The sequence below is a fragment of the Chiloscyllium plagiosum genome, chromosome 1 (genome assembly GCF_004010195.1).
Source record: "Chiloscyllium plagiosum isolate BGI_BamShark_2017 chromosome 1, ASM401019v2, whole genome shotgun sequence".
Taxonomy (NCBI): domain Eukaryota; kingdom Metazoa; phylum Chordata; class Chondrichthyes; order Orectolobiformes; family Hemiscylliidae; genus Chiloscyllium; species Chiloscyllium plagiosum.
In genome coordinates, this window is record NC_057710.1 from 15,309,741 (window position 1) to 15,336,051 (window position 26,311).

Genomic DNA, 26,311 nt, shown 5'->3' on the forward strand with positions numbered 1-26,311 from the left:
TATCACCCTCACCTTAATCTCCTTCCACCTATCGCATTCCCAACGCCCCTCCCCCAAGTCCCTCCTCCCTACCTTTTATCTTAGCCTTCTTGGCACACCCTCCTCATTCCTGAAGAAGGGCTTATGCCCGAAACGTTGATTCTCCTGTTCCTTTGATGCTGCCTGACCTGCTGCACTTTTCCAGCAACACATTTTTAAGCTCTAATCTCCAGCATCTGCAATCCTCACTTTCTCTTAGGTAGATTGGCCATGCTAAATTGCCCATAGTGTTAGGTGCATTAGTGAGGGGGAAATGGGTCTGGGTGGGTTACTCTTCGGAGCATCGGGGTGGGCTGAAGGGAATCTAATCTCTAAAGAAAATCCTACTATGGAATAATGCAGAACTCCAATTATTAAATCTGGAATTGAAAGCTAGCCTCAGTAATAGTGACCATGGAACTACCAATAAATTTTGTAAAAACCTGTCATGAATATTCTTTAGGTAAAGAAATCTTTCACCTAATAGGTTAGTGATGTAATGGCTATGATGGTAGGAGGGCAATTTTCTGAGATTGGAATTTGTTTGGGATATGATAGTGGAATGTTTGCGATGCAAATATCTCTGTCGCCTGGAATGTTTGGCGCCGACATTAAGTGCATGAAAACAATGTAGAAATGATTCTATTGTCTACCTCTAGTGCCCTCTCAAGCTGGACAACTCACATGAATAGTTTTGGGAAAACTATAAAGGAAATTGAAAATCAGATCACATCTGCACTTGCAATATTGACCCATATGACATAAAGTCAAGAGGGTGGTGCTGGAAAAACACAGCAGGTCAGACAGCATTTGAGGAGCAGGAAAATCAACATTTCAGGCATAAGTCCTTTATCAGGAAGAACTTCTTCTGTCCGAAACGTCAATTCTCCTGCTGCTCGGATGCTGTCTGCCCTGTTGTGCTTTTCCAGCACCACACCCTCAACTCTGATCTCCAGCATCTGCACTCCTCACTTTCTCCCATGGCATGAAGCAGTCCTGAAGAGGTTTTGACAGTCTTAATATCTACCAAGTAGTTCAATGTTTAAGAGAACTGAGGCTTGATAATTAAATGATACATTTCAATGTGAAATCAGATTCTGTGCCAACAGGCTTTGTTGGAAGTCAAACATTGAGCCAATTTACTTTGTCGAGGACAGTGCTTCTGTGTACCAGGGTACAGTTAACAATTGAAAGAGATGTTCAGTGTGATCTTGTGTTACGGTTCACTCAAGGAATCCAAGTTGCAGTGACAACATGGCCTCTTGCCTGCATAATGAAACATGGAGTGAAGGAAATTGATATTCGAGATTTCAACATTCATTCCATCATATGCATGCATGAAAATCTCTCCCACTCTTACCATCTGCCATTCGGAGATGTTTCAGAAGGAGTAGCGATTTGCATTATCATTACTTAGATATTAAGGCCTGGGGTGGGAGTCAAACTCAGAGAAACTACCCACAGCGCTGGAAAGACCTTTCTGAACGTTGTGACTACAGGCAATGACAAAATCAATCTAATTCAGAAAGGGAATGCAAAACTGAACCAAGCCAGTCATTGGTCTGCTTTTAAGAAAAGTTCTCAAGGTTAGGCCATCATTACAAAGCTGGTATCGGTTGGCAACTCCTGAATTATGCCATGACAAGGTGGTGCTTGGTCATTGTCTTGAACTGCTGTAGTGTGTGTGGAATCAGTATAGCCATAGTGTAGTGAGGGAGGAAACACCAGCATTCTGACCCAGGAAAATTGAAGGATATATATGTACAGGGTGGGAGAGTGCACAGTTTGGAGAGGAACTTACAGTGAATGATGTTTCTGTACATTTGTCCTCTCCTTCTTGGTGATTGAGGTCACAGGTCTGGGAAGTGCTGACAAAGAAGCCTTTGTGAGTTATTGAGTCAAAGAGCATAGAAACAGACCATTTGGTCCAACTAGTCCATGCTGACTATAACCCCAAACTGAACTAGATGATGCAGTATGTCTTGAAGATAGTGAACATCAAAGTCATGATGCATCAATGTTAGTGGAATTGGGGTTTGCAGGTTACATGATGTCATCCAAAGCTGCCCAGACCTGCCATTTCTTATGCCAAGTTCCATTCACCCCTGAGCTTACAGGCGGTCACGAAAGACCTTGATTTGAAAATTCTCATCCAAGTTTTCAAATCCCTCCAATGTGCCATTCCCTTCGCTCCTTATCTATTTTGCAACTTTCAAGCCCACGACTTTCCAGGTTGTCTGCACACAATTAATTCTGGCCTGTTCGGTAATTCAATCAACACGTCGGGAATTCGCCTGTGTCATGAGCCATCTACACCCAGAGCACTGGGATTTCTTCCCTAAACCTCTCTATCCTACTCTGAGCTGCTCTTTGGGATGCACAAGGCTGATTTTTTTCCACTTTTTTGGGACTAAGCAGACTCAATGGGCTGAATGGCCTACTTCTGCTCCTACATCTGAGGGTCGAATGATTAAAATCCTGGGAATCCCTCCCTTACAGCACTGTGGAATATCCAAATTCCCCTGGACCGTGGTGGCTTGAGAAGGTACTACATTTTCCAAGACAATTACAGATGGACAATAAATGCTGGCCCAGCCAGTGATGTTTCCTGAAGAAGGGCTTATGCCCGAAACGTTGATTCTCCTGTTCCTTTGATGCTGCCTGACCTGCTGCGCTTTTCCAGCAACACATTTTTAAGCTCTGATCTCCAGCATCTGCAGTCCTCACTTTCTCCCAGCCAGTGATGCCCATATCCCACTGATATAGAATCATTACATTTAATTTAATCCACCTATAAAGTGCTTTGGGCAGTTTGCTCGGTAATAGACACCACACAAGCACAATCTGCGGCTTAGCTGGATGCACATGTTTGTTCTGCTTAGTTCTGTAGGGCTTTTATCTGGTTGCTGTTGTTATGTTTCCTTGGTTGGATTTGATGATCACATCGGGGAGATTGACTGGGGGGAGTTCCTGTGCTCACAATGTGTAGGAGCTGCATTAACATGATCAGATCCAGTAATTAACTCAGCAAATCATGTCATTTCAGCAGTGCGTACAAGCTAATTCAGCTGCGACACACCATAGGGCACTGTGTGAGCTCAGTGACGCTATCAGCATTCTGTTCAAACAAAGATGTACTCCCAGTTAACAGCAGAAAGACTTTGGCTAAGAATCATCATTTTAACAGTGAGGCTGTCTGCATAATGTGCAAATTCACCCGAGTTCTTTTTTTTAAAAATATTTTCTAATCAACCTGTTCAAAGATATTATTACACACCTCTGGAGCAGGTAGGACTTGAACTCGAATCTCCTAGCGCATAGCCACCTGAGTTATTTATTTAAATTTATTTTTCTGTTAATTTCTGTATTCATAAGTGGTTTTGCATGCTTTCCCCAACCTTCAAATCACTAGCGGTATTTTTCATCTGTTAACCACCACCAGTAAATCTCCCTTGTTTCCCAGTTCATTAATTTGCATGCAAAGCCTACTAGAGACAATGCAGATGACCCCAAAGGTAAGGGGCAGGTAGGGAGAGAGAGAGGGGGCTAAACAAAAATGGAGCAGGAAAGGAGATAAAGTACCCCCTATGATGCCTACTTTTGTACAAAGACATCGAGAGTATTGGTGGAAACTGTGCAACCCCTCTCCAAGAACACTGGCTGAGTTGATCAGATTTGTTCATCCTCAGCTGCTTCACCAATACCCTTCCCTCCATCATTAGATTGGAAATAAGAATGCTCACCAATGGTCGTGTAATCTTCATCAATATCCTGATGGTTTCCATGGACGGGTTGGACCAAAGAGTCCATCTTCATGTGCAGGACTCCATGAGAAACAAATTTAGACGGTCATAGATGACTACTGTAGTCACAAGGACAAGTTAGATGCTGAACTATTCAACAATTTAACTCTCCTCTTGACTCCCCAAAGTCCATCCACCACCCATTAGGCACCAGTCAGGAATGTGATGGAATTATTCCCCACTTGCCTGGATGAGTGCAGCTCTCCAGCACTCAAGAAGCTCAACCCCCACCCAGGAGAAAGCAACCTGTTTGATTGGCAAGCTGTCTGCTTCTGAAACATTCATTCACTCCAGGGTCCAATGGCAGCAGTTGTACCATCGAAAGATGCACTGCAACAACTCACAAATCTCCCTTCAACAGCACCTTCCAAACCCACACTATCCACCAGCTACAAGCACAGTGTGATAGCTGTTTGGAAGCTGCAAGTCACCTTTGACTCCGTAGACCATGCTGACATGGAACAATGCCACCGTCGCCGGGTCAAAATCCTGGAACTCCCTACTGTGCAGCACTTTGGATATACCCACTCAGACCACAGTGGTAGCTCCCAAACACCTTCTCAGGAGGCAGTTATCTATTTTTCTAACCAACCTGTTCAGAAATATTATTAGACACCTCTGAAGGAGATGGGACTTGAATTCAGGCCTCTCGGTCCAGGGTTAAGGATTGTATCTCTGCATCACAAGACGTCTCTCTCAGGAGGCAGTTAGAAACAGGCAGCAATTGCAGGCATCTGCACAACCTATTAATGAATTAGAAAGGAACAGAATGCATGACACAGTCCATTCAGTCCAACTGATCCATTCTGTTGCTAATGCTCCAAACTTGCTGCTTGATGCTATAAAAGAATTAAGTCCCTCCACTAGCTCATGAGCAAAATGTAATGATAATGTCAAGAATGACAACATTTTACACTGACACCAATGCAGCTAATGGCTTCTTCACGCCTTTTCTTGGCATGAGAAGAAATACAGAAAATAGGACTGGGAGTGGGCCATTCAGCCCTTCAAGCCTGCACCGAGCTATTTGGCAACACTTATAAAGGCATAGAGTCATAGAGATGTACAGCAGGGAAACAGACCCTTCGGTCCAACCTGTCCATGCCGACCAGATATTCCAACCCAATCTAGTCCCACCTGCCAGCACCCGGCCCATATCCCTCCAAATTCTTCCTATTCATATACCCATCCAAATGCCTCTTAAATGTTGCAATTGTACCAGCCTCCACCACATCCTCTGGCAGCTCATTCCATACATGTACCACCCTCTGCGTGAAAAAGTTGCCACTTAGGTCTCTTTTATATCTTTCCCCCCTCACCCTAAACTTACGCCCTCTAATTCTGAACTCCCCAACCCCAGGGAAAAGACTTTGCCTATTTACCCTATCCATGCCCCTCATAATTTTGTAAATCTCTATAAGGTCACCCGTGTGCCTCCGATGCTCCAGGGAAAACAGCCCCAGCCTGTTCAGCCTCTCCCTATAGCTCAAATCCTCCAACCCTGGCCACATCCTTGTAAATCTTTTCTGAACCCTTTCAAGTTCACAACATCTTTCCAATAGGAAGGAAACCAGAAGTGCACGCAATATTCCAACAGTGGCCTAACCAATGTCCTGTACAGCCGCAACATGACCTCCCAACTCCTGTACTCAATACTCTGACCAATAAAGGAAAGCATACCAAACGCCTTTTTCACTATCCTATCTACCTGCGACTCCACTTTCAAGGAGCTATGAACCTGCACTCCAAGGTCTCTTTGTTCAGCAACACTCCATAGGACCTTACCATTAAGTGTATAAGTCCTGCTAAGATTTGCTTTCCCAAAATGTAGCACCTCGCATTTATCTGAATTAAACTCCATCTGCCACAGCACTTCCTCCTCTGTAATCTGGACATTTTGCAAAATGTCACCATCTATTTCCCTACAGTCTCTTCCATATTCTTTTCTACAGTAAATACTGATGCAAAATATTCATTTTGTATCTCACCCATTTTCTGTGGCTCCACACAAAGGCATATGCTTCCTTCTGTTTCTTAACCAAACCCTCAATTTCTTTAGTCATCCAGCATTCCCTATATGAATGGTCTGCATCCGAATAGACTTCTAAAATGCTGCATTGGCTATAAAGTACTTCAAGAGATCTTGAGGAGCTACAGAAATTCCACTCCTTCTTCCGTATGGTGGTTAGAGAATAAATCCTGACCTTGCTGATAATGTCTGCATCATGAGAATGAGTTGGGGAAAATAAATTGCAGCCAGAGTTCACTGGCAGTGAATCTGAAATGGATCACTGGCTAATATCCTCCTTGTCATGTCCTCAGATCATGTCCTCCCATTGGATCACTTCTGACACCATCACCTTGCTCAGTTTTATCTGTTGATGGGTTGACTGTGCTTTATGTTACACACTTTAATCCAATACATGGAGTGACCTACTCCTGCTGCTGTTTCTTTATTATCCTTATAACCTCCCTGTTAGTCAGCCCAAAAACAGAAATGCAGATTTGATCACCAGACATCTTCAGTTTCTCACTTCAACCTCCCTATCATATTCACGTTGTAAATTTATTTGCATCGCCTTCTCAAGAAGTTATAATTTTATTTAAAGAATGGCGAAGCAGAATAGGAAATAGGAATATGTTGGCCATTCAGCCTGTCAAGTTGGTTCTATCATTTTAGGAGTTCATTATATTCCCTAAATTCCATTTCTCACCATGCTGTGACGAAGCTGTTCCTTTAACAAAATTATGTTGTCCTTGTTTGTTTTTTTCAGAGAGGTTGTAAATGACACAGATTCAAAAAAGTATGAGTTTGGATAGATTTTAGGGCCAATTTGTTGACAGTTAACAGATACTGCATCAGGCAGAAGGCTCCTAAGTTAAAAAAAACACTTGTGAGATGAAAGGGGAGTGGCTAGTTCTCTCAGCTCAGCTATTCACTGGTTTGGTTTTAATTGTGCAGGCTGTGTGTGTGAAGAAAGGCTGCTGGACCCTCTCTCTCTCACTCTCTCTCTGAGTTCTCTCCTGTAAGAACATGTTTGATTTTTCCTTTTGTGCCAAGGGATGTTGATAGGGATTGTTGCAGGTATTTTTGGAACAGCATCATTAAGTTGGGGTAGTTTGTTCGGTTTTCAGATGAGTTATTCGGTATTCTGTTTTCTGTTCTTTGTGTTTCATCGTGATGTTGTAAATAAATCCTGTTTTGTGAAAAACTAACTCGTTTGACCAGCAGCATCTCTCTTGGAATATCCACTGTAGGCCTGCTTAAAACAACGAGCAAACTTATGGTCTGGGCTACTTTTTAAAATGTTTTGAGGGGGTCTGGCCTGGTCCATGACAATACTCAACAAAAAAAAAAACAATGTATCTCAGTCCCTAAGATTTCAAATGTCTACAGAGACATTTGTAGATTTTGTGTGAAGAGTTTTTCTTTCCCCTTGTTTCCTTCAGGAAAGAAAGGAAACTCAATTAGATTGCTCTTCAATCTGCTATGTTCCAGGTCATGCAACCTCTCCTTCAGAGTTAAACCTCTAACCCTGGTTTTATTCTGGTAAATTTTTTTTTTCTTTCCTACACTCTCTTCCACCAAAGGCAGAGGAAGCAAAGTCTTTGATATTTTTAAGACAGAAGTCAATCAGCTCTTGATAAACGAGGGGAGAGAGCTTACCAGGAGATTACGTGGTGGAATGTGCATCGGAGGTTACAATCAGATCAGGCATGATCTTGTTAAATAGCAGGGCAAGCTTGAAGGGCCAAATGGCCTACACCTGATCTTAACTCATTTAACCAGCACCATATGGACTAACCCTCTCAATATCCTGGCACAACCTATAAACCTCAAATACTGTGAAGATTATTGTATTATTCTGTCTAGTTATTTCGGCTTTTAAATTTATTTACCTCAAATAAACTATACTTGTTCAATCAAATAGCCACATGAAATATCAACAGTTGATTTAGTTTCACATCAATTCCTCCTCAAATACTGCAGTGTCTGAGTAGTCAATTGAGGGTGCGAGTGAAAAGGCTCTCTGTCAGTAAGCTGTATTTAAGGCAATGTTACGTTATTGTTTAAGTGATTGAAGCTGTGATTGAAGTGTAACAGTAATGTCCATAACTTACTGTGCATTTTTACATTGATTGCATGGGCATCTTGATCACTCAGAATATTTGATCAGCCAGCACATTCCTGGTCGCTTCGGGTGCTTGTCAATGAAAAGTTTGCTGTCTTTTTGTCTAAGGCACTCACTATTGAAGCCAATGCTCCAGATAGCATCTGATCCATTTTCAACTCAGCTGAACCATCACTTCATCCGCTTCATATTCCAGGCCTTTTGAGATCACAACTAAAATATTCCATTAGCCTTTCTGATTGCTTCTTGTACTTCTATCTGGAACATAAGCCTTTTTGTTTTCCCTTCTGCCGTGACTTGCTTCAGGAGTCTTCAGTTGAAGAAATGTTTAGTAATGAGTTATGTGTTTTTTTTCTCTCTGCAGGGTTTTTCGACGCGCCATCAACCACTATGCGGAGACATTGAATAAAATGTTTTTGAACAGTGCAAGCTTTGAGCTCCAGGTATGTTTGTACTGGACAAAGGGTTTCACAGGAGGAGTAAGGGGAGAACACGCATTGATACGATGGGGTTAGCAACACTGCCCTGTCAGCAATTTTCCATCATTGTCCACTAATTCAAAAAGCAGTACTTTCTGCTTGATTGGCAGCAAGTTATTTATTTTAAAACACTTTTGCATATGTATCTGTGTGAATTTTCACACTAATCCTTGCACGTGCCAGGAAATAAATATTTCTCCACTCAAGCATCCAGTGGTAGCAGCATGTATTCCCAGGCCAGGCGTAGCATGTCGAAATAGGAGGAGGAGGAGGAGGAGACCACTTGGGTTCGCTCCGCCATCCACTAAGATCAGGATTGATCTGGTTGTTGCTCTAAATCCACTCTCCTACATGATCCCTGTTACTCTTGTTAATCAAAAACTTTTGTAACTCAGCCTGGAATATATTCAATGACCCAGCCTCCCCTGGGGAAGGAGAATGAATGATCCTCTAGGAGAAGACATTCCTTTTTTATCTTTAACTCATATGAAGAAATTAAAATCCAGATCTTTGGTGGGGCTGAGAGTGAGGATCTTCTCTGGGAGATGTGTCTCACCTCCAGTTGACGCTTCCAATGATGCGCTGCTATTGAAATTGGTGGGTTGCTTCCCAGAGATAACTATCAAGGGAATGACAGAGAGAAAGCTGCAGAACAGAGAGATTTAGGAGCCTGCGTCCATGAATCATAAAAATCTCGTATCCACGTCCAGTAAATAATAGGAAGGACAAATGGACTGTTGACCTTCATTTTAAAGGGAATGGTGTATTAAAGAAGGTGGTTTTTCCAAAACCTATAAATGGCGCTAGTCAGACCACAACTGGAATACTCTAAATGATTTCGGGCGCATTATCGAAGGAAAGATATTTGGCATTGAAGGCAGTGCGGAGAAGGTTCACTAGGCAGATACTAGGTATGGAGGCACTGTTTAATGAGGAGAGGTTGAGTAGATTGGGCCTGTATCGAAGAATAAGAGGCAGCCTGGTTGAAACACACATAATTCTTTGGGGACTTGACAGGGTAGTTGCAGTTTCCACTTGTGGGAGAGTCTAAGACCAGAGGGCACGATCTCAGAGTAAGGATTCACAAATTTAAGACAGAGATGAGGAGAATTTTTTTCTTTCAGAGGGTAGTGAATCTATGGAATTCTTTATCACAGGGGGCCATTGAGGCTAGGAAATTATGTATGTTCAAGGCTGAGATGAGGCAGATTTTTAATCAGTAAGGGAATTAAGGGTTATGGGGAAGAGGCAGGAAAGTGGAGTTGAAGATTATTCAGCTCATTGAATGGTGAAGTCGATTCAATGAATTGAATGTCAACTTCTGCTCCTACATCTTCTGGTCTTACGAAATGAGTTAGGACAATTTCCACACAGCAGTGGACATTTCCTGACATTTACCCCTGTTAGTCTCATAGAATCATATTGTACATAAGAGGCCCTTCAGCCTGTTGAGACTACACCAAAAAAAAATACACTACTGCCAACACTAGTTTCCACTTCCCCGCCCAAGGCCCTTTCCCTTGAATGTTGTGACATTTCAAGTGCTCGTACAAGTCCTTTTTAAAGATGACGTTTTCAGCATCAGCAACAATATTGCGCAAAGGCTTCAGGGTGCTAGAACAATGTTGTATGATGTGGTGGAGCTGCCCCTCATTGGGTGTAAATAACATACTATGGGTGGACTTGGACAGAAGAGATAAAAGCACATGGAGAGTTAGGCAGAAGCCTGTACTCTAGCTATGTGAATGTTAAAAACAAATGCAAAGGGACATGCAGAGTATACTATGTATCATTATGTGGCAATGTTTAAGAAATGATCTGTCAATAATGCAGCAATAAGATAGAGCCTGGTATAACTCTGAATATAACAGACTATATTATCCAGTCTTAACATATTTCTCCCAAAAGGGTTGTGAATCTGTGGAATTTGCTACCTCAAAGTACGTTTATTTATAAAGTAAATTTAAGGAGGAGTTAGATAGATTTTTAATTATTAATGGGTTGACAGGATATGGGGAGGAGGCAGGAAAATGGGGGTGAGGAGCATATAAGCCATGATGGAATGGCGGAGCAGGCTTGATGGGCCAAATGGCCTAATTCTGCTCCTATGTCTTATGAATTTATAATATGTAATGGACTATAGTATTAAAAAAACACAAACTTGAAAAGAGTTCTTGATATTACCTTTTCCTCAAAGTGTCTGTCCTGAACTCAAAAGCATGGATGCGGGTATAAAACCACATGAGAAAAGACCACTTGCACCACTCTCCCCAGTCCACCCCACCTCTTCTGGCTCTGTCTCGAACCTGGCACTAATCTGGGGCCAGGAGTTCAAAGGACATCAGATGCTGAGTGAAAAGGAAAAGTTCTGCAGGGTATCAAGGCTCAAGAAGAAGCACTGAGGCTGCTCACAGCCTTGACCCTCATTGATTCGTGCTTGAACATGGATCATTTCGTAAGGGTTTTGAGACGTCGTCTCGGTCGTTCCTCCTTCAGCTTTCCCAATTGCTACAGGCCCCGTCACAGCGCTGGCTCCCCTGCCATCCACAACTGGGCAGTGGCAGAAGTACATTTATGTTTGCTCCATGTAAGTGCTGAGAGTTATGTGTCCAGTATTCACAGATGGACCCAGTGGCTTTGGGGGTGGTGTGTAGAGTGATGCTTGCTGGGAAATCAGTCCATGCATTGAACTTTTACAATTCATTCTTCAATTTGTTTCCACAGCTTTGGAACAATTACTTTCATCTCACTGTGGCCTTCCTAACACAGGAATCTTTGCAACTGGAGAACTTCTCGAATGCTAAGCGTATGGCTATCATATGCAAGTGAGTAGCCTCCTTGTGACTTTAGCACTGCTGCCTCACAGTGCCAGGGTCCCAGGTTCAATTACAATCTATATGAAGTTTGCACTTTCTCCCCATGTCTGCGTGGATTTCCTCCCACAGTGCAAACATATGCAGGCTAGATAGATTGGCCATGATTAGAACAAAGACAATTTACAGCCCAGGAACAGGCCCTTTGGCCCTCCAAAGCTGATCCAAATCTACTGTCTAAAACCTGTCGCCCAATTCCTAAGCATCTGTATCCCTCTGCTCCCCACCTACTTGTGCATCTGTCCAGACGCATCTTAAATGAATCTACCGTGCCTGCCTCTACCACCTCTGCTGGCAACGCGTTCCAGACACCCACCACCCTCTGTGTGAAGTACTTGCCGCGTGTATCCCCCGTAAACTGTTCACCTCTCACCTTGAAAGCGTGACCTCCTGTTATTGAATCCTTCACCATGGGAAAAAGTTTATCTCTATCCACCCTATCTATATCCTTCATGATTTTGTAAACCTCAATCAGGTCCCCCCTCAATCTCCTTTTTTCTAATGAAAACAAACCTAACCTACTCAACATATCTTCATTGCTAGCACCTTCCAAACCTAATCTACTCAACATGTCTTCATAGCTAGCACCTTCCATACCTAACCTACTCAACATGTCTTCATAGCTAGCACCTTCCATACCTAACCTACTCAACATGTCTTCATAGCTAGCACCTTCCATACCAGGCAACATCCTTGTAAACCCATAGCTAGCACCTTCCATACCTAACCTACTCAACATGTCTTCATAGCTAGCACCTTCCATACCTAACCTACTCAACATGTCTTCATAGCTAGCACCTTCCATACCTAACCTACTCAACATGTCTTCATAGCTAGCACCTTCCATACCTAACCTACTCAACATGTCTTCATAGCTAGCACCTTCCATACCTAACCTACTCAACATGTCTTCATAGCTAGCACCTTCCATACCTAACCTACTCAACACAACAGTGCCCTCTTCCAGATCATTTATGTATATCACAAACAACAGTGACCCCAGCACTGACCCCTGTGGAACACCACTGGTCACCTTTCTCCATTTCGAGAAACTCCCTTCAACTACTACAACTCTGTCTCCTGTTGCTCAACCAGTCCTTTATCCACTCAGCTAGAACACCCTGTACACCATGTGACTTCATTCTCTATTAGTTTACCACGGAGAACCTTATCAAACGCCTTACTAAAGTCCATGTATATGACATCAACAGCCCTTCCTTCATCTAACAACTTGGTCACTTCCTTTAAACTGACTTCCTTTACACCTCCACAACGTTGAGTACATGATGACAAAATATGAAGATCTGTGTTGAAATTGAAGGGATGAAAATAAATAAAGAGAGGGGACTCAAAAAGTTTGTTACTCAGTCCAAGTGGGATGTTCCCTGTGGTGCTGAGGAGAGTTCAGGTGGTAATTCATGCAAAATATTCCAATTATTCTTCGAGAGGGGAATCATTTCAGAGGATTGTAAACTTTATACCTTTGTTAAATAAGTTAAGAGGTATAAACCTGGCAATGCTGGAAAATATCCCAGTATTGGAGAGCAAAGTTTATTGTTTAGAAAATGAAACGTGTTGCGGATTTGTTAGTGAAAGCCTATTTGACAAAACTTGTTCGTGGTTTTTAATGAAACAATGGGTGGGTGTAGTCGGTCTTGTGCATATGGACTTTCAAAAGATGTTTAACAGAATGTGAAATAACAGCCCTGTTTGTAAAATGATAAAGTTGTTTAAAGATGTGGGGACCACGTAAATGTGAAATTGCATGACCGAGAAAAGCCAGAGAGCATTGATGAAGAGTTGTTCCAAGACTGGAGAAAAGCATACAAGGGTGAGATCAGTGCAGCTTTTAGAGATATTAATATTCTAAGCCTGGGTATAATTTAAAAGTCTACTTTTGACACAAAACCTGAAAATGCAGTAGGAGACTTCAGAGTGAAGTCTTACATGAATTGATGGGAGAGACATTCATGTGGCAGGCAAAATATCGTGCAGAGAAGTGTAGAGTGATTAGTTTTTTGGGGGGTGAGGAGAATAGTAAAATAAAGGATACATTTCAAACGAGACTTAGGATCGCCGATACTTTCACACAGATCTTGGAAAGCAGCAGGACATGTGGTAATCCTATTAAAAAAGGCATAGTAGATTCTTGAGTTTATAAATGAGGCAAAGGGGATGAAAGCAGAGAATAATGTTGAACCATAACTCTGTTTAAGACTCTGTTAAAGTAGTGTGACCAATGCTACCATACTTTAGGGAAGATATTAGAGAGATTTAGTGGATACTTAGTTGAATGACAAAATTGTACGGAGGCAGAAAAGTTATGGTTGTCCTTTGAGCAAATAGCGTTAAGGGGGGAATTAAAAGAGACATTTCCAAATATTGATCAAGCACATAAAGGGAAATTATTTCCAATACCCAAAGGGTTGGTAATCTTGGATAATATTTCCCATCCTGTGACTATATTAGGAAACTAACCCTGCTCCTGACAGCTGCCTTGTCACTCTTTACTACTCACGGGAATATTAATTGGTGAAAGGTGGGATTTCGAATGGCCCCTCCCCACCAACCAAATTTTGAGGAGGCCCCAACTGTGAGAACATGCCGGCCACCTGAATACCCAACAGTGCTATAGGAGATCTGGATATTGCCTATAATGCAGCCAATCCTGATAAGGCAGAATCAGGAACAGGGTGCAGAGTAAGTGCTTGGGTTTTCTCAATGGTTAGCGTCAGGGCAAGGATAATGGTTTTTTGTTGGATGGAGGGGGAGGTGGATAGGGTGCAAAGGTCAGGCTGGAAGAGACCACCCGGGGTGGGCGATCACTAAAAGAGCCCCACATATCCTCTCCATCTCTGTGCCCAAAGCTGAAGCAGGCTATTTAGCCAGGCATCCCACTGTCCTGATACACGTCACACTATCCAAACAACTGGCAGTCAGTCCATGGCCACTTAATACCGTCAATGGGGGTGAGAGTGAGCTGGCCACTCGAGGTCTTAACTCCCACCTTTAAAACGACAATGAAGTCGAGGCCAGGTGAGTAGGTGACATGAAAGCCACCTCCAAATTTTGCATGAGTAAAAGTGAGTTTATCTCCAGAGTTTAGATTAGAGTGGTGCTGGAAAAGCACAGCAGGTCAAGCAGCATCCGAGCAGCAGGAAAATTGACGTTTTGGGCAAAAGCCCTTCATCAGGAATGGAGGAGGAGAGCCTCTAGGGTGGGGAGATAAATGGGGGGGTGGGGCTGGGGAGAAAGTAGCAAAGAGTACAATAGGTGAATGGGGGTGGGGATGGAGGTGATCGGTCAGAGAGGAGGGTGGAGCAGATAGGTGGGAAGGGAGATTGGCAGATAGGACAGGTCATGAGGACGGTGCTGAGCTGGAATTTTGGAACCGGGATAAGGTGGGGGGAGGAGAAATGAGGAAACTGATGAAGTCCACATTGATGCCCTGGTGTCTAAACCTGTGCCCACACCTCCTCCCTCACCTCCATCCAAGGCCCCAAAGGAGCCTTCCACATCCATCAAAGTTTCACTTGCACATCCATCAATGTCATTTATTGTATCTGTTGCTCTCAATACGGTCTCCTCTACATGGGGGAGACTGGACGCCTTCTTGCAGAGTGCTTTAGGGAACATCACCGGGACACCCGCACCAATCAGCCCCACCACCCTGTGGCCCAACATTTCAACTCCCCCCTACCACTCTGCTGAGGACATGCAGGTCCACCGCCGCTCCCTCACCACCTGACGCCTGGAGGAAGAACACATCATCTTCCGCCTCGAAACACTTCAACCCCATGGCATCAATGTGGACTTCACAGTTTCCTCATTTCCTCTCCCCCACCTTACCCCAGTTCCAAACTTCCAGCTCAGCATCGTCCTCATGACCTGTCCCTATCTCTCCACCCTGGAGACTCCCTGCCTCCATTCTTAATGAAGGGCTTTTGCCTGAAACGTCGATTTTCCTGCTCCTCGGATGCTGCCAGACCTGCTGCACTTTTCCAGCACATCTCTAATCTAAATTTTGGTTTCCAGCATCTGCAGTCCTCACTTTTGCCTTACTGAGTTTATCTAGCAGAGTGTTTTACCTGATGTGACAATGATTACGTTATCCAAACTGGCCATGGTTATATGGTTTTGAAGAATCCAACAGACATTTAAGGTAGCTAATTATAATGTGAAAATGTTCGATTCACAGGCACATAAGTATCTGGGCTAGCCTTAAATTATCAGATTACAACAGAGAGCTTCCAGTAGAGCACCATGTCTCAAGTGATCTAAAGTAAGTTGGAATACGAGACCTTTATATCATCAATTGGATGCTCTGAAACAATGAAGATATGATGCACATGTCTTTGAAATGTACATTGATATAGCGAGTGTGAGAAATATCAACACTACATGTCTGGGGGGGGGGGTTGGAGAAGTAAATTCCTGCCCAAAGGAACATATTTAATATCCTACGGAATAAAGAGCACTGAGATGAACACAATAATTATCGAGTGGGTTCTTACAATCTGGAATTTACTACCTGAAAGGGCAGAAACAGATTCACCAGTACATATTAAAAGGGAATTGAATACTTGAAGAGGGAATCTCTGCTGCATCATTTGGACAGAGCAATGGCATGAGACTTAATTGGATAAATCTATGATAAAGCTAGCATGTGCTGGGCCCAATGGTCTCATTCAATGCTGTAGTAGGTGGTAATTATATGATTGCATAGTCTGTGAAAGAAGTGAACTTGCTTGCTTGTGTGACCACTACCCATGTTATGTGTTGTTTGAACCTTTACACAGGTATATAAAATACTGTCGGGCACAGTTTCAAATCTGATGCATTTTGTGATTTAAACCTCACAACGTTTATCCCAAGTGAGAAGGCTCTTCTGACATGAATCTTTTTGTGTGGAATATAGTGAGAGACAGCGTTCCTGCAGGAAAATTGAAGAGCAATTTCACTTTGCACCAGGCTCTCCAAGGTCGGTTGCAGCCTAATTTAAGAGCAGTGCGGAAGTTACCCATCCTTCCCCAGCCGAACTTCAATGACAGTCATATTCAAAAGAATGTCCAATGCACTGTCAGGGATGTGGGCAGGAATGCCAATGTTCATATTCCGTGTCATTGATTTTTGAGTTAGTGTCAATTAGTGGTTAACGCGAGGGCACTTCTCCCGCTATGGACTCGTGCCTGCTGTAATTGGATTGAGACTGACAGAACTCGTTTTATTTTTAAGATCTTTGCAACAAAGGGACCTTCTCCATCTGGACTGGATTTGAATCCAGATTTATTGAGCAAAGGCACAGTGTGTTCAACCAGCATGTCCTCTTTCAAAGAGAAAAGCCCATCATTCCAATCTGTCTGAGCCACTCTGAAGCTCATTATCTCATTATTCCTGATCTTTGAAAGAAATAGGTCCATTTAATGTGTTCAAGATAGATTGGAAGGAGGGGTCATTTGCCATTCATTTGGACATTTTGTTCACTTTACACCTCTGACCAACAGAAGTAACTGAGAGTCATTAAAGTAATCTTTTCTCTGGTAATAATAGCAAAATGAACCTCATTAGCATTTTTTTTCTCAGTTTGTTCAGTTGAACATTTGAGGCATGCAGAAATGTACTATCACAAAGAAGAGTAACACAGAGACTGACAGAAACGCCAGGCCCTACGAAGCCTCTGAGAACCTTGTTCTCATCTGATTCTGAATATCTTGGCTAACCCCGCATCTCTGTCCTCCCCCTCCACCAAACCCCACCCCACGCTTTTTGTAACCATTCCTTCAGCCAGCCAGGCTGCAAGTTCTGGAATTCCTTCATTGAAGTAAGGCTGATCAGTACAGGAATCAAGGATTGGGGGGAAAGGGCAGGAAATGTCAAATTAGATTAAATTCCCTACAGTATGGAAACAAGCCCTTTGGCCCAACAAGTCCACACTGACCCTCTAAAGAGTAACCTACCCAAACCGATTCTCCAACCCTATTTTACCTCTGACTAATGCACCTAAGACTATGGGCAATTTAGCATGGCCAATTCACCTGACTTGCACACCTATAGATTGTGGGAGGAAACCGACGCAGACACATGGAGAATGTGCAAACTCCGCACAGACAGATAGAGGATGTCACAGTGGCTAGTGCTGCTGCCTCATAGCGCTAGGGACACAGGTTCAATTTTAGCCTCAGGTGATTATCTGTGCGGAGTTTGCACGTTCTCCCACTCTCTGGGTGGGTTTCCTCCCAAAGTCCAAACATATGCAAGTTAGGTGGATTGGCCATGCTAAATTGCCTGTAAGGGATCCAGGGATGTGTAGGCTGGCTGGATTAGCCATGGTGTTAAATTAGATTCCCTACAGTATGGAAACAGGCCCTTTGGTCCACCAAATCCACACCGACCCTCTGAAGAGTAACCACCCAGATCCATTCCCTACCTTATATTTATCCCAGACTAATGCACCTAACACTATGGGCAATTTAGCGAGGCGAACTCACCTGACCAACACATCTTTTAGATTGTGGGAGGAAACCGGAGCAACCGGAGGAAACCCGTACAGACATAGGGAGAATGTGCAAACTCCACACAGTCACCCGAGGCTGGAATTGAACCCGGGTCCCTGGCTTAGTGAGGCAGCAATGCTAACCACTGAGCTATCATGCCACCCTGTGTAATGCTGGGTCTAGTTGGGATGCTCTTCTTTTTATAGAATCCCTACAGTATGAAAACAGGCCCTTTGGCCCAACAAATCCACACCAACCCTCTGAAGAGTAACCCATCCAGACCCAATCCTCTGCCCTATTACTCTACATTTACCCCTTACTTTGAAGGGTTGGTGAAGTCTTGATAGGCAGAATTGCCTCTGTCTGCACTAAAGAGATTCTATGGAGGTGACAAATATCAGATCAGCCATGCAGAGTTGATTTGCAGAGCAGGCTCAAGAGACTGAATGGCCTACTCTTCTTCCTATTTCTTATCATCTTAAATCTCTTTGCCTCCATCTCCTCTCCTGTTTCCCAACTACCCTGCTGTTATGTTATGCAGTTTGTTGCCAAATTGGATTCAGTAATGCCCCTCTGAAGTACATCGGGATGTTTTATCATGTTTGAGGCACTGTGTAAACGTATATTTCTGTTGTAGATTCTGCAGTGAGATTTGATTGGCTCATGTCCCATCTTTTGGTGCTAGTGGATGTCAGTCTTGGGGGTTTCAAAGGGTGTGGCTTCCTGCTTCACTGCTCAAATTGTTCACAGTGAAGGCATCACATTTCACCCCTTCCACACCCCTGCCCACCAATCTCCCCCAGTACCAGCTGCCCAGCAGTCTTTGGATGCTCCAATGAGGGTTCATTAAGTAGTCGCCAGGTTGGAAGACCAGGACCAAGGGCAGTGGGGAGAGAAAGTTCTGGGATCTCAGTAGTGAGGACAAGGGAGGAGCGAGAAACTAGGGGGAGCAAACGTCTAGATTAGATTAGATTACATTACAGTGTGGAAACAGGCCCTTCGGCCCAACAAGTCCACATCGACCTGCCGAAGCGCAACCCACCCATACCCCTACATTTAACACTTACCTAACACTACGGGCAATTTAGCATGGCCAATTCACCTGACCTGCACATCTTTGGATTGTGAGAGGAAACCGGAGCACCCGGAGGAAACCCACGCAGACACGGGGAGAATGTGCAAACTCCACACAGTCAGTCGCCTGAGGCGGGAATTGAACCCGGGTCTCCGGTGCTGTGAGGCAGCAGTGCTAACCACTGTGCCACCGTGCCGCCCACGTCATGGTATGATGCCTGATGTAAAAAGGATTCTGGATTAGTGGTGCTCACCCATTGTACTCTATGCTACTTTCTCCTCACCCCCACCCTCCTCTCGCTTATCTCTCCACGCTTCAGGCTTACTGCCTTTATTCCTGATGAAGGGCTTTTGCCCGAATGTCGATTTTACTGCTCCTTGGATACTGCCTGAACTGCTGTGCTCTTCCAGCACCACTAATCCAGAATCTGGTTTCTAGCATCTGCAGTCACTGTTTTTACCTCGATGTAAAAAGGAAACCATTGAAGGGAATGGTAGGCATGTGCCCATCCCCCGCCCAGGCCCAACTTCCTTGAGGCCAGAGGGCTGAGCAGGGTTGGCTTTCCATCCCCACCCCTGATCTCCACTTGCCTGCCTCAGAATTGAGGCTGAGTGTCAGATGCCCCTCACGCAGTCATTGGTTGCCCACTTTGAGGGCATCAATGGGGGCAAAGGTGTGCAGGCTGGTATAGGCCATGGTCATCGCACTGTGAAATGTTTTACAGCTCAGAATGGGCCAGTCAAGAAGACTCCTGCCCTCATCGCCCCATACATAAGATCAAGCAGGGGAGCAGAGAACTCTGCCCCTTGGTCTCCTGCGTGGTACGTGCACTCTTTGATTCTGGGCTACATCAGATGCCACCTTAAGTGCAGCATTAGTATCAGGTTAGGCTGGGGCTATCTCAGGATGACGACTTTAGAGCTCAGTGCTCCAGCTATACCGCTCTCTTCACCTCATCCGGCTGAACAGCTTCAAAGCATGGAGCAGAGCAAGGGTCAGGCGAGGGAAATTTATAAAATCTGAAAAGCAAAACCTGAACCATAGGCCAACAATGCAATCTGAGTCCAGTCAGCAGAATGTAACAGGATGGGATTTACTGGTAATAATTGCATCAGTGAATAAGGTCAAATCAGCACAGATGGTAAAATGTTAACATTAAATACGCTTGATCTGAATGCATGAGGCAGTCAGAACAAGACAGATACCAAATGGGTCAGAAAAATACAAATGATTTTAATATATTAGTTATTATAGAAAAGTATTTGTATGGCAATGAAGGCATGGATTTTTGCAATGATGGAGAACCTGATTCCCTCCTTTTGCATGGGTGGCCATGGGTGCAGAGATGAGATCAAGACTGAATTTAACAGAATCCTGAATTACTGAAGCAGTCTGTGTCCAGATGCAGGTGGACCTGAGCAACATCCAGGTAAGTATGATTCAGGCTAAACAAGTTATCGGTATTTACCATCTCCAATAAGAGAAAGTTTCATTGTCCCCCCTTGATGTTACAACAGTGTTCCTGATTCCTAGGAACATGGAACACACTGTCTTTGTCATAGAATCCCTAAACTGTGGAAGTAGGCCATTTTCCCATCAAGTCAACACCGACCCTCTGAAGATCATCCCACCCGGACCCACACCTCCCACGGCTAACCTACATCAGAGCCAACTTCCCATGGTTCATCCACCTGATCTGCACATCCTTGGATTTTGGGAGGAAACCAGAGCACCCAGAGAAAACCCACACAGGCACAAGGAGAATGTGCAAACTCCACACACACTCACCCAAGGGTGGAATCAAACCCAAGTCCCTGGCGCTGCGAGGCCACATGCTAACTGCTGAGCCATCATACTACCTACCGAGAAGCTGTGTTCCCTCTAAGGGGGCTCATACAGCAATTGGTGTACTGATGCTGTACACAGCATTGACACAGACCATGGAGGTGTGATCAAAAGAAAAGTACATTAATAGGACTAATGCCTGGAAATGTGATGGATGAAGGTTCGATTGAAGCATTCAAGATGGCATTGGATAACTATTTAAATAGGAACAATGTACAGGGTTATCGGGAAAAGCAGGAAATTAGCATTAAATTATAATGCTCAGAAAGCCAGTGCAGACAGGATAGACTGAATGGGCTCCTCTCCATCATTAGGATTCTGTGATCCTGTAGGCCTAAGGTTGGGAACTAGGTATTCTAGATTACTTCACATTTCAAAAAGACAGAACAAATGGAAAAAGAGGATCCAAGGATGTAGTCTGATAATAAATGATGAAATAAGAACTGTAGTGAGGAGGGAGCTTGGTTCAGAAGATCAGGGTATAAATGGAGATCGGAAAAATACATCTCAAGGCAGAAACAATGGCAGACTGAACTGTTTGCTTCCTCGTATAGTCTTATTGGTGGATAGATGCAGAGTCAAGAGTTGAGAGAAACTTTTCATGAGAGCAATAAAATAATTTTTGGAGATCTTAATTTTCATGTAGATTTAATAGATAAGCACAAGCAGTTTGAAGGATAATCTCATGGTGTACATTCTAGGCTGTATTCCAGAATAATACATTATCATGTGTAATAAGGCTGAGTTAATTGGTAATCTCATACGATGTGATCCTCTGGGGATGAGTGATCATAACATGGAATTCATTTTAAAAAGTGCATTAATGCAAGTTGGGCATATTTGGTGAGACCAGCATTTATTTCCCATCCCTAATTGCCCAGAGGGTAGTTAAGATTCAACCACATTGCTGTGGGTCGAGAGTCGTGTGTAGGCCAGAGCAAGCAAGGATGGTAATTTCCTTCTTCTAAAGGACACTGGTAAATCCCCCAACAATTAATTCCTGGCCATCTTGAGAAGCTTAATTCCAGGTGCAAATTGCACCACCTGCCTTGACAGGATTTGAATCCAGGACCCAGAACAATACCTGGTCTCTGAATGACAGTCCAGCGATAATACCATTGGGCTGTCACCCCTCCTACAGGCACTGCAAATTCACATTCGATTTGTACAAAATAATGTGTTAAACGAAACAGAAAAGTAATGAAACCGTTCAGAGGGATACCTTGGTGAAGGTAGATTTGTAAATTGGGTCATTTTGAAGTATACATATTAGCTAGAGCAGAATGTATCATTTGCAAGTTGTATTGACATTTCCTCCCGGGATTTGACTCCATCAAAAGGTATGGAAGATGTATTTTGTGATCTTCTAAAATTCCCTAGATTCTAGAATATTCCCAATGCTTTGGAAGTGATAAAATGAACCACTGTTCTTCAGCTCACAAGGGAGAGAAAAGATGGGGCACTGTGAGCCGTTTAATTTGACATCAGTCATTGGGAAAATGGTGGTCAACTAATGGCTCCTGTCATATTGTAGCTGACCTTCTGGTTTATCATGACGGTTCAAATCAGATGGGGATTGCTCGGTGTAATCCTTTTATACTCCATTCCCTTTGAAATAAAAGTAAACATCCCACTTGCCTTACATGTTAACCACTAAACTTGGAGGCTAGGTGCTTGAGGTTCATGGACTAGGACCCCAAAACGCCCCTTTGCTGCAGCTCGCTACAATCTTTTCCCTATTTGTTCCGCAACAATTGAAATTTAGAATAATGAGACGTGATAGTATTGAACCTTAGTTTCATGTGAGGTCATGACAAGTGGGATGTCTCCGCTATGGGAGAGATTCGAACTGAAATAAGATAAAGACAAGGTGTAACTTTTTTTCTTTCAGCTGGTCAAAAGTGAGGGGAACTCTCTTCCTCAGAGAGAAGTTGGGGTAGGGTTGTTATAGGGGAGGGGATAGCCTCATTGTATTATTGATGAATTTTTAATCCAGAGACCAAGCTTACATTCTGGGCATTTGGGTTCAAATGCTAACACAGCAGATGTTCAAGACAATAAAAATCTGGAATTAAGAGTCTAATGATGACCATGAATCTGTTGTCAATTGTCGGGGAGGGCGTGGGGGGGAGCCCCATCTGGTTCACTAACGTCCATTGGGGAAGGAAACTGCCATCCTTACCTGGTCTGGCCTACATGTGACTCCAGACCCACAGCAATGTGGGTTGACTCTTAACTGCCCTCTGGAATGGGCAATGAATTCAGGCCTGGCCAATGATACTTTCATCTCATTAATTTCTTTTTTAAATTAAATATTTGGAAGTCAGTTGTAGTTAGATTCTTGACCAACAAGGTTATTAGGAGTTGTCAGGAAATTGGAATTGAAGCCACATTCATGTTAACCATAATCATATTGAATATGTGACAAGTTCAATGGGCTGAATGAGCTATTTCTGCTCCTAAATCATGAATCCCTTGAATTCTCTATTCCAGAGAATTGTAGATGCCCAGTCATTCAGTATATTTGGTAGATGCAGGAGGATGTTCCTGATGGCGGGTGTGTCCAGAACCAGGGGTCACAGTCTGAGGATTCCGGGTGGACCATTTAAGACAGAGATGAGGAGATGTTTCTTCACCCAAAGAGTGGTGCGCCTATGGAACTCATTACCACAGGAAGTAGTTGATGCCAAAACATTGAATGTATTTAAGGAACGGCTTGATGTAGCACTTGGGGCAAAGGGGACCAAAGGTGATGGGGAGAAAGCAAGATTAAAGTCATAGAGTCATAGGGATGTACAGCATGGCAATAGACCCTTTGGTCCAACCCGTCCATGCCAACCAGATATCCCAACCGATGTAGTCCCACCTGCCAGCACCTGGCCCATATCACTCCAAACCCTTCCTATTCATGTACCCATCAAAATGCCTCTTAAATGTTGCAATTGTACCAGCCTCCACCACTTCTCTGACAGCTCATTCCATACACGTACCACCCTCTGCTTGAAAAAGTTGCCCCGTAGGTCTCTTTTATATCTTTCCCCTCTCACCCTAAACCTATGCCCTCTAGTTCTGGACTCCCCAACCCCAGGGAAAAGACTTTGTTTATTTATCCTATCCATGCCCCTCATAATTTTGTAAACCTCTATAAGGTCACCCCTCAGCCTCTGACGTTCCAGGGAAAACAGCCCCAGCCTGTTCACTCTCCCTATAGCTCAAATCCTCCAACCCTGGCAACGTCCTTGTAAATCTTTTCTGAACCCTTTCAAATTTCACAACATCTTTCCGATAGGAAGGAGACCAGAATTGCACACAATATTCCAACAGTGGCCTAACCAATGTCCTGTACAGCCACAACATGATGTCACAACTCCTGTACTCAATACTCTGACCAATAAAGGAAAGCATACCAAACGCCTTCTTCACTATCCTATCTACCTGCGACTCCACTTTCAAGAATTGGACAATCAGCCATGATCGTGGTGGTTGGCGGAGCTGGCTCGAAGGGCCGAATGGTCTCCTGTCTTCTGTGTTTCTATTCAAGATGAGATTGAATGACCTTTGGTACTCGGGGAATAAGAGGATATGGGGGCAGAGCTAGAAAGTGGAGTTGAAGTAGACATCAATCTAATAGATTCAATGACCCTTTGGCCAATTCCAGCCCCTATTTCTTATATTCTTGTGCTCGATCACATTTTGACCCTCTCAATGCCTGAGCAGTAGGATTATAGAGTCATAGAATCCCTACAGAGCAGAAAGAGGCAATTTGGCCCATCGAGTCTGCAACGATCCTCTGAAGAGCATCCCACCCACACCCAACTCACCACCCTATTCCTGTAACCCTGTACCTACCATGGCCAATCCACCTAACCTGCGCATCCCTGGATACGGGGCAATTTAGCATGGACATTCCACCCAAGCTGCATTTCTTTGGACTGTGGAAGGAAACCCACACAGACACAGGGAGAATGTGCAAAATTCCACACAGTTAGTTACCCCAGGCTGGGATCGAACCCGTGTCCCTGGCACTGTGAAACAACAGTGCTAACCACTAAGCCACCATAAATTACCCTGATTTTCTGCATATGGATAACCAAAAGCGTTACTGATCCTTTCGTTCTTGCCTGTACCTCTCTGTAAATTGTAAGGCAATGCTCAGGACCTTTATCAGTACATATTTATGCATTGTCCTTAATAATGATACATTACGACCTGATGAAAGTTATTGTAAAGAAGACTCCCAGAAATTTGTTACTTTCTGACAGTATGCCAGATGGCCAACCTGTTTGTCACCTTGAGCTCATTATCCCATTTCTTATCTCAGTATTCTTAGTCATCATTCCTTGCCAACAAACTGACCTTTCTCCTTGCTGAGAATGCATTTTCTTTCTAAATATGATCCATACCCTGAAGCACCCTGGGAATGAAGAATTGAACTATTTACTATTCTTTTCAAGCTATGTCCCAAATTCATGGCTAGGTATAAGTCAAGATGAGGCAAAAGTTGCATCACAGAGTTTTTACAGCATTACTCAGTCCATCAAGTTGAAGAAAGAAAGGCAAAGACAAGACTTATATAATTAAAAGTAGCGTCTTGGGTGGTGTTGGAGAACAGAGAGATCTAGGGGTTCACGTACCTAATTCTTTAACATTTGCATCACATATAGAGAGGGAGCTGAGAAGGCATTTAGCACGCTTGCCTTCATTGCTCTGACTTTTGAGTATAAGAATCAGGACATCATGTCGAAGTTGTGCATGATGTTGGTTGGGCCTCTTCTAGAATACTGTGTCTAGAATGTTGGTCTCCCTGTCATAGGAAGGATATTATTAAATTGGAGAGGGTTTAGAAGAGATTTACCAGGATATTGCGGGGAATGGAGGGTGTGAGTTATGAAGAGAGGCTAGATAGGCTGAAGCGTAGCAGGTTGAGATGTGACCTTACCGAGGTTTATAAAGTAATGAAGGGTGTAGATAATACGAATGGCAGGTATCTTTTCCCCAGGGATTTCAAGATTAGGAGATATATTTTTAAAGTGAGTGGAGAAGTTAATTTAAAAAGACATGAGGTACAATTTCTTTACACAGAGAGTGATTCATGTGTGGAATGAAATACCAGAGGAAGTGGTGGATGTGGGTACAGTTACAATGTTTAAAAGACATTTGGATAAGTACATGAATAAGAAATGTTTGGAGGGATACGGACGACACGTGGGGAGATTGGACCAGTTTAGTTTGGGATTATGGTCCCCATGGGCCGATTGGGCCATAGGGCCTGTTTCCATACCATGTGACTCAGTGCTGGCTTTTGGATTGAGCAATGTATCCTGTACCAATCCCTGCCTCCTCCTTGTAACCCTACCTTTTTAGATAACAATCCAATCCCCTCTTGAAACCCTCAATTCAACCTAACATTCATTCCATTCCACTCATTGCATGATAAAAGTATTCCTTGGATCTACAGTGCTTTTTATTCTACCAAATATCATAAATCTGTACTACCTGATGTTTGATCTTTATACTAATGAGAGCATGTTCTCTCTTTCAACTCTTTTAACCTTTAATGAATTTGAGTAGCTCGAACAAATCTACTGTCA

General features: G+C 43.5%; 1 protein-coding gene across 1 annotated transcript in view; it reads left to right on the plus strand.

Annotated features, from left to right (window-relative positions):
* The window catches only part of LOC122553785 (dedicator of cytokinesis protein 2-like), a 1,227,980-nt gene that overhangs the window by 861,844 nt on the left and 339,825 nt on the right, over positions 1–26,311 (plus strand). Inside the window, exons 30-31 of the mRNA XM_043698147.1 lie at positions 8,319–8,397; positions 11,158–11,258. Coding sequence (XP_043554082.1) covers positions 8,319–8,397; positions 11,158–11,258 — 180 coding nt within the window. The remainder of the gene's footprint in view (positions 1–8,318; positions 8,398–11,157; positions 11,259–26,311) is intronic.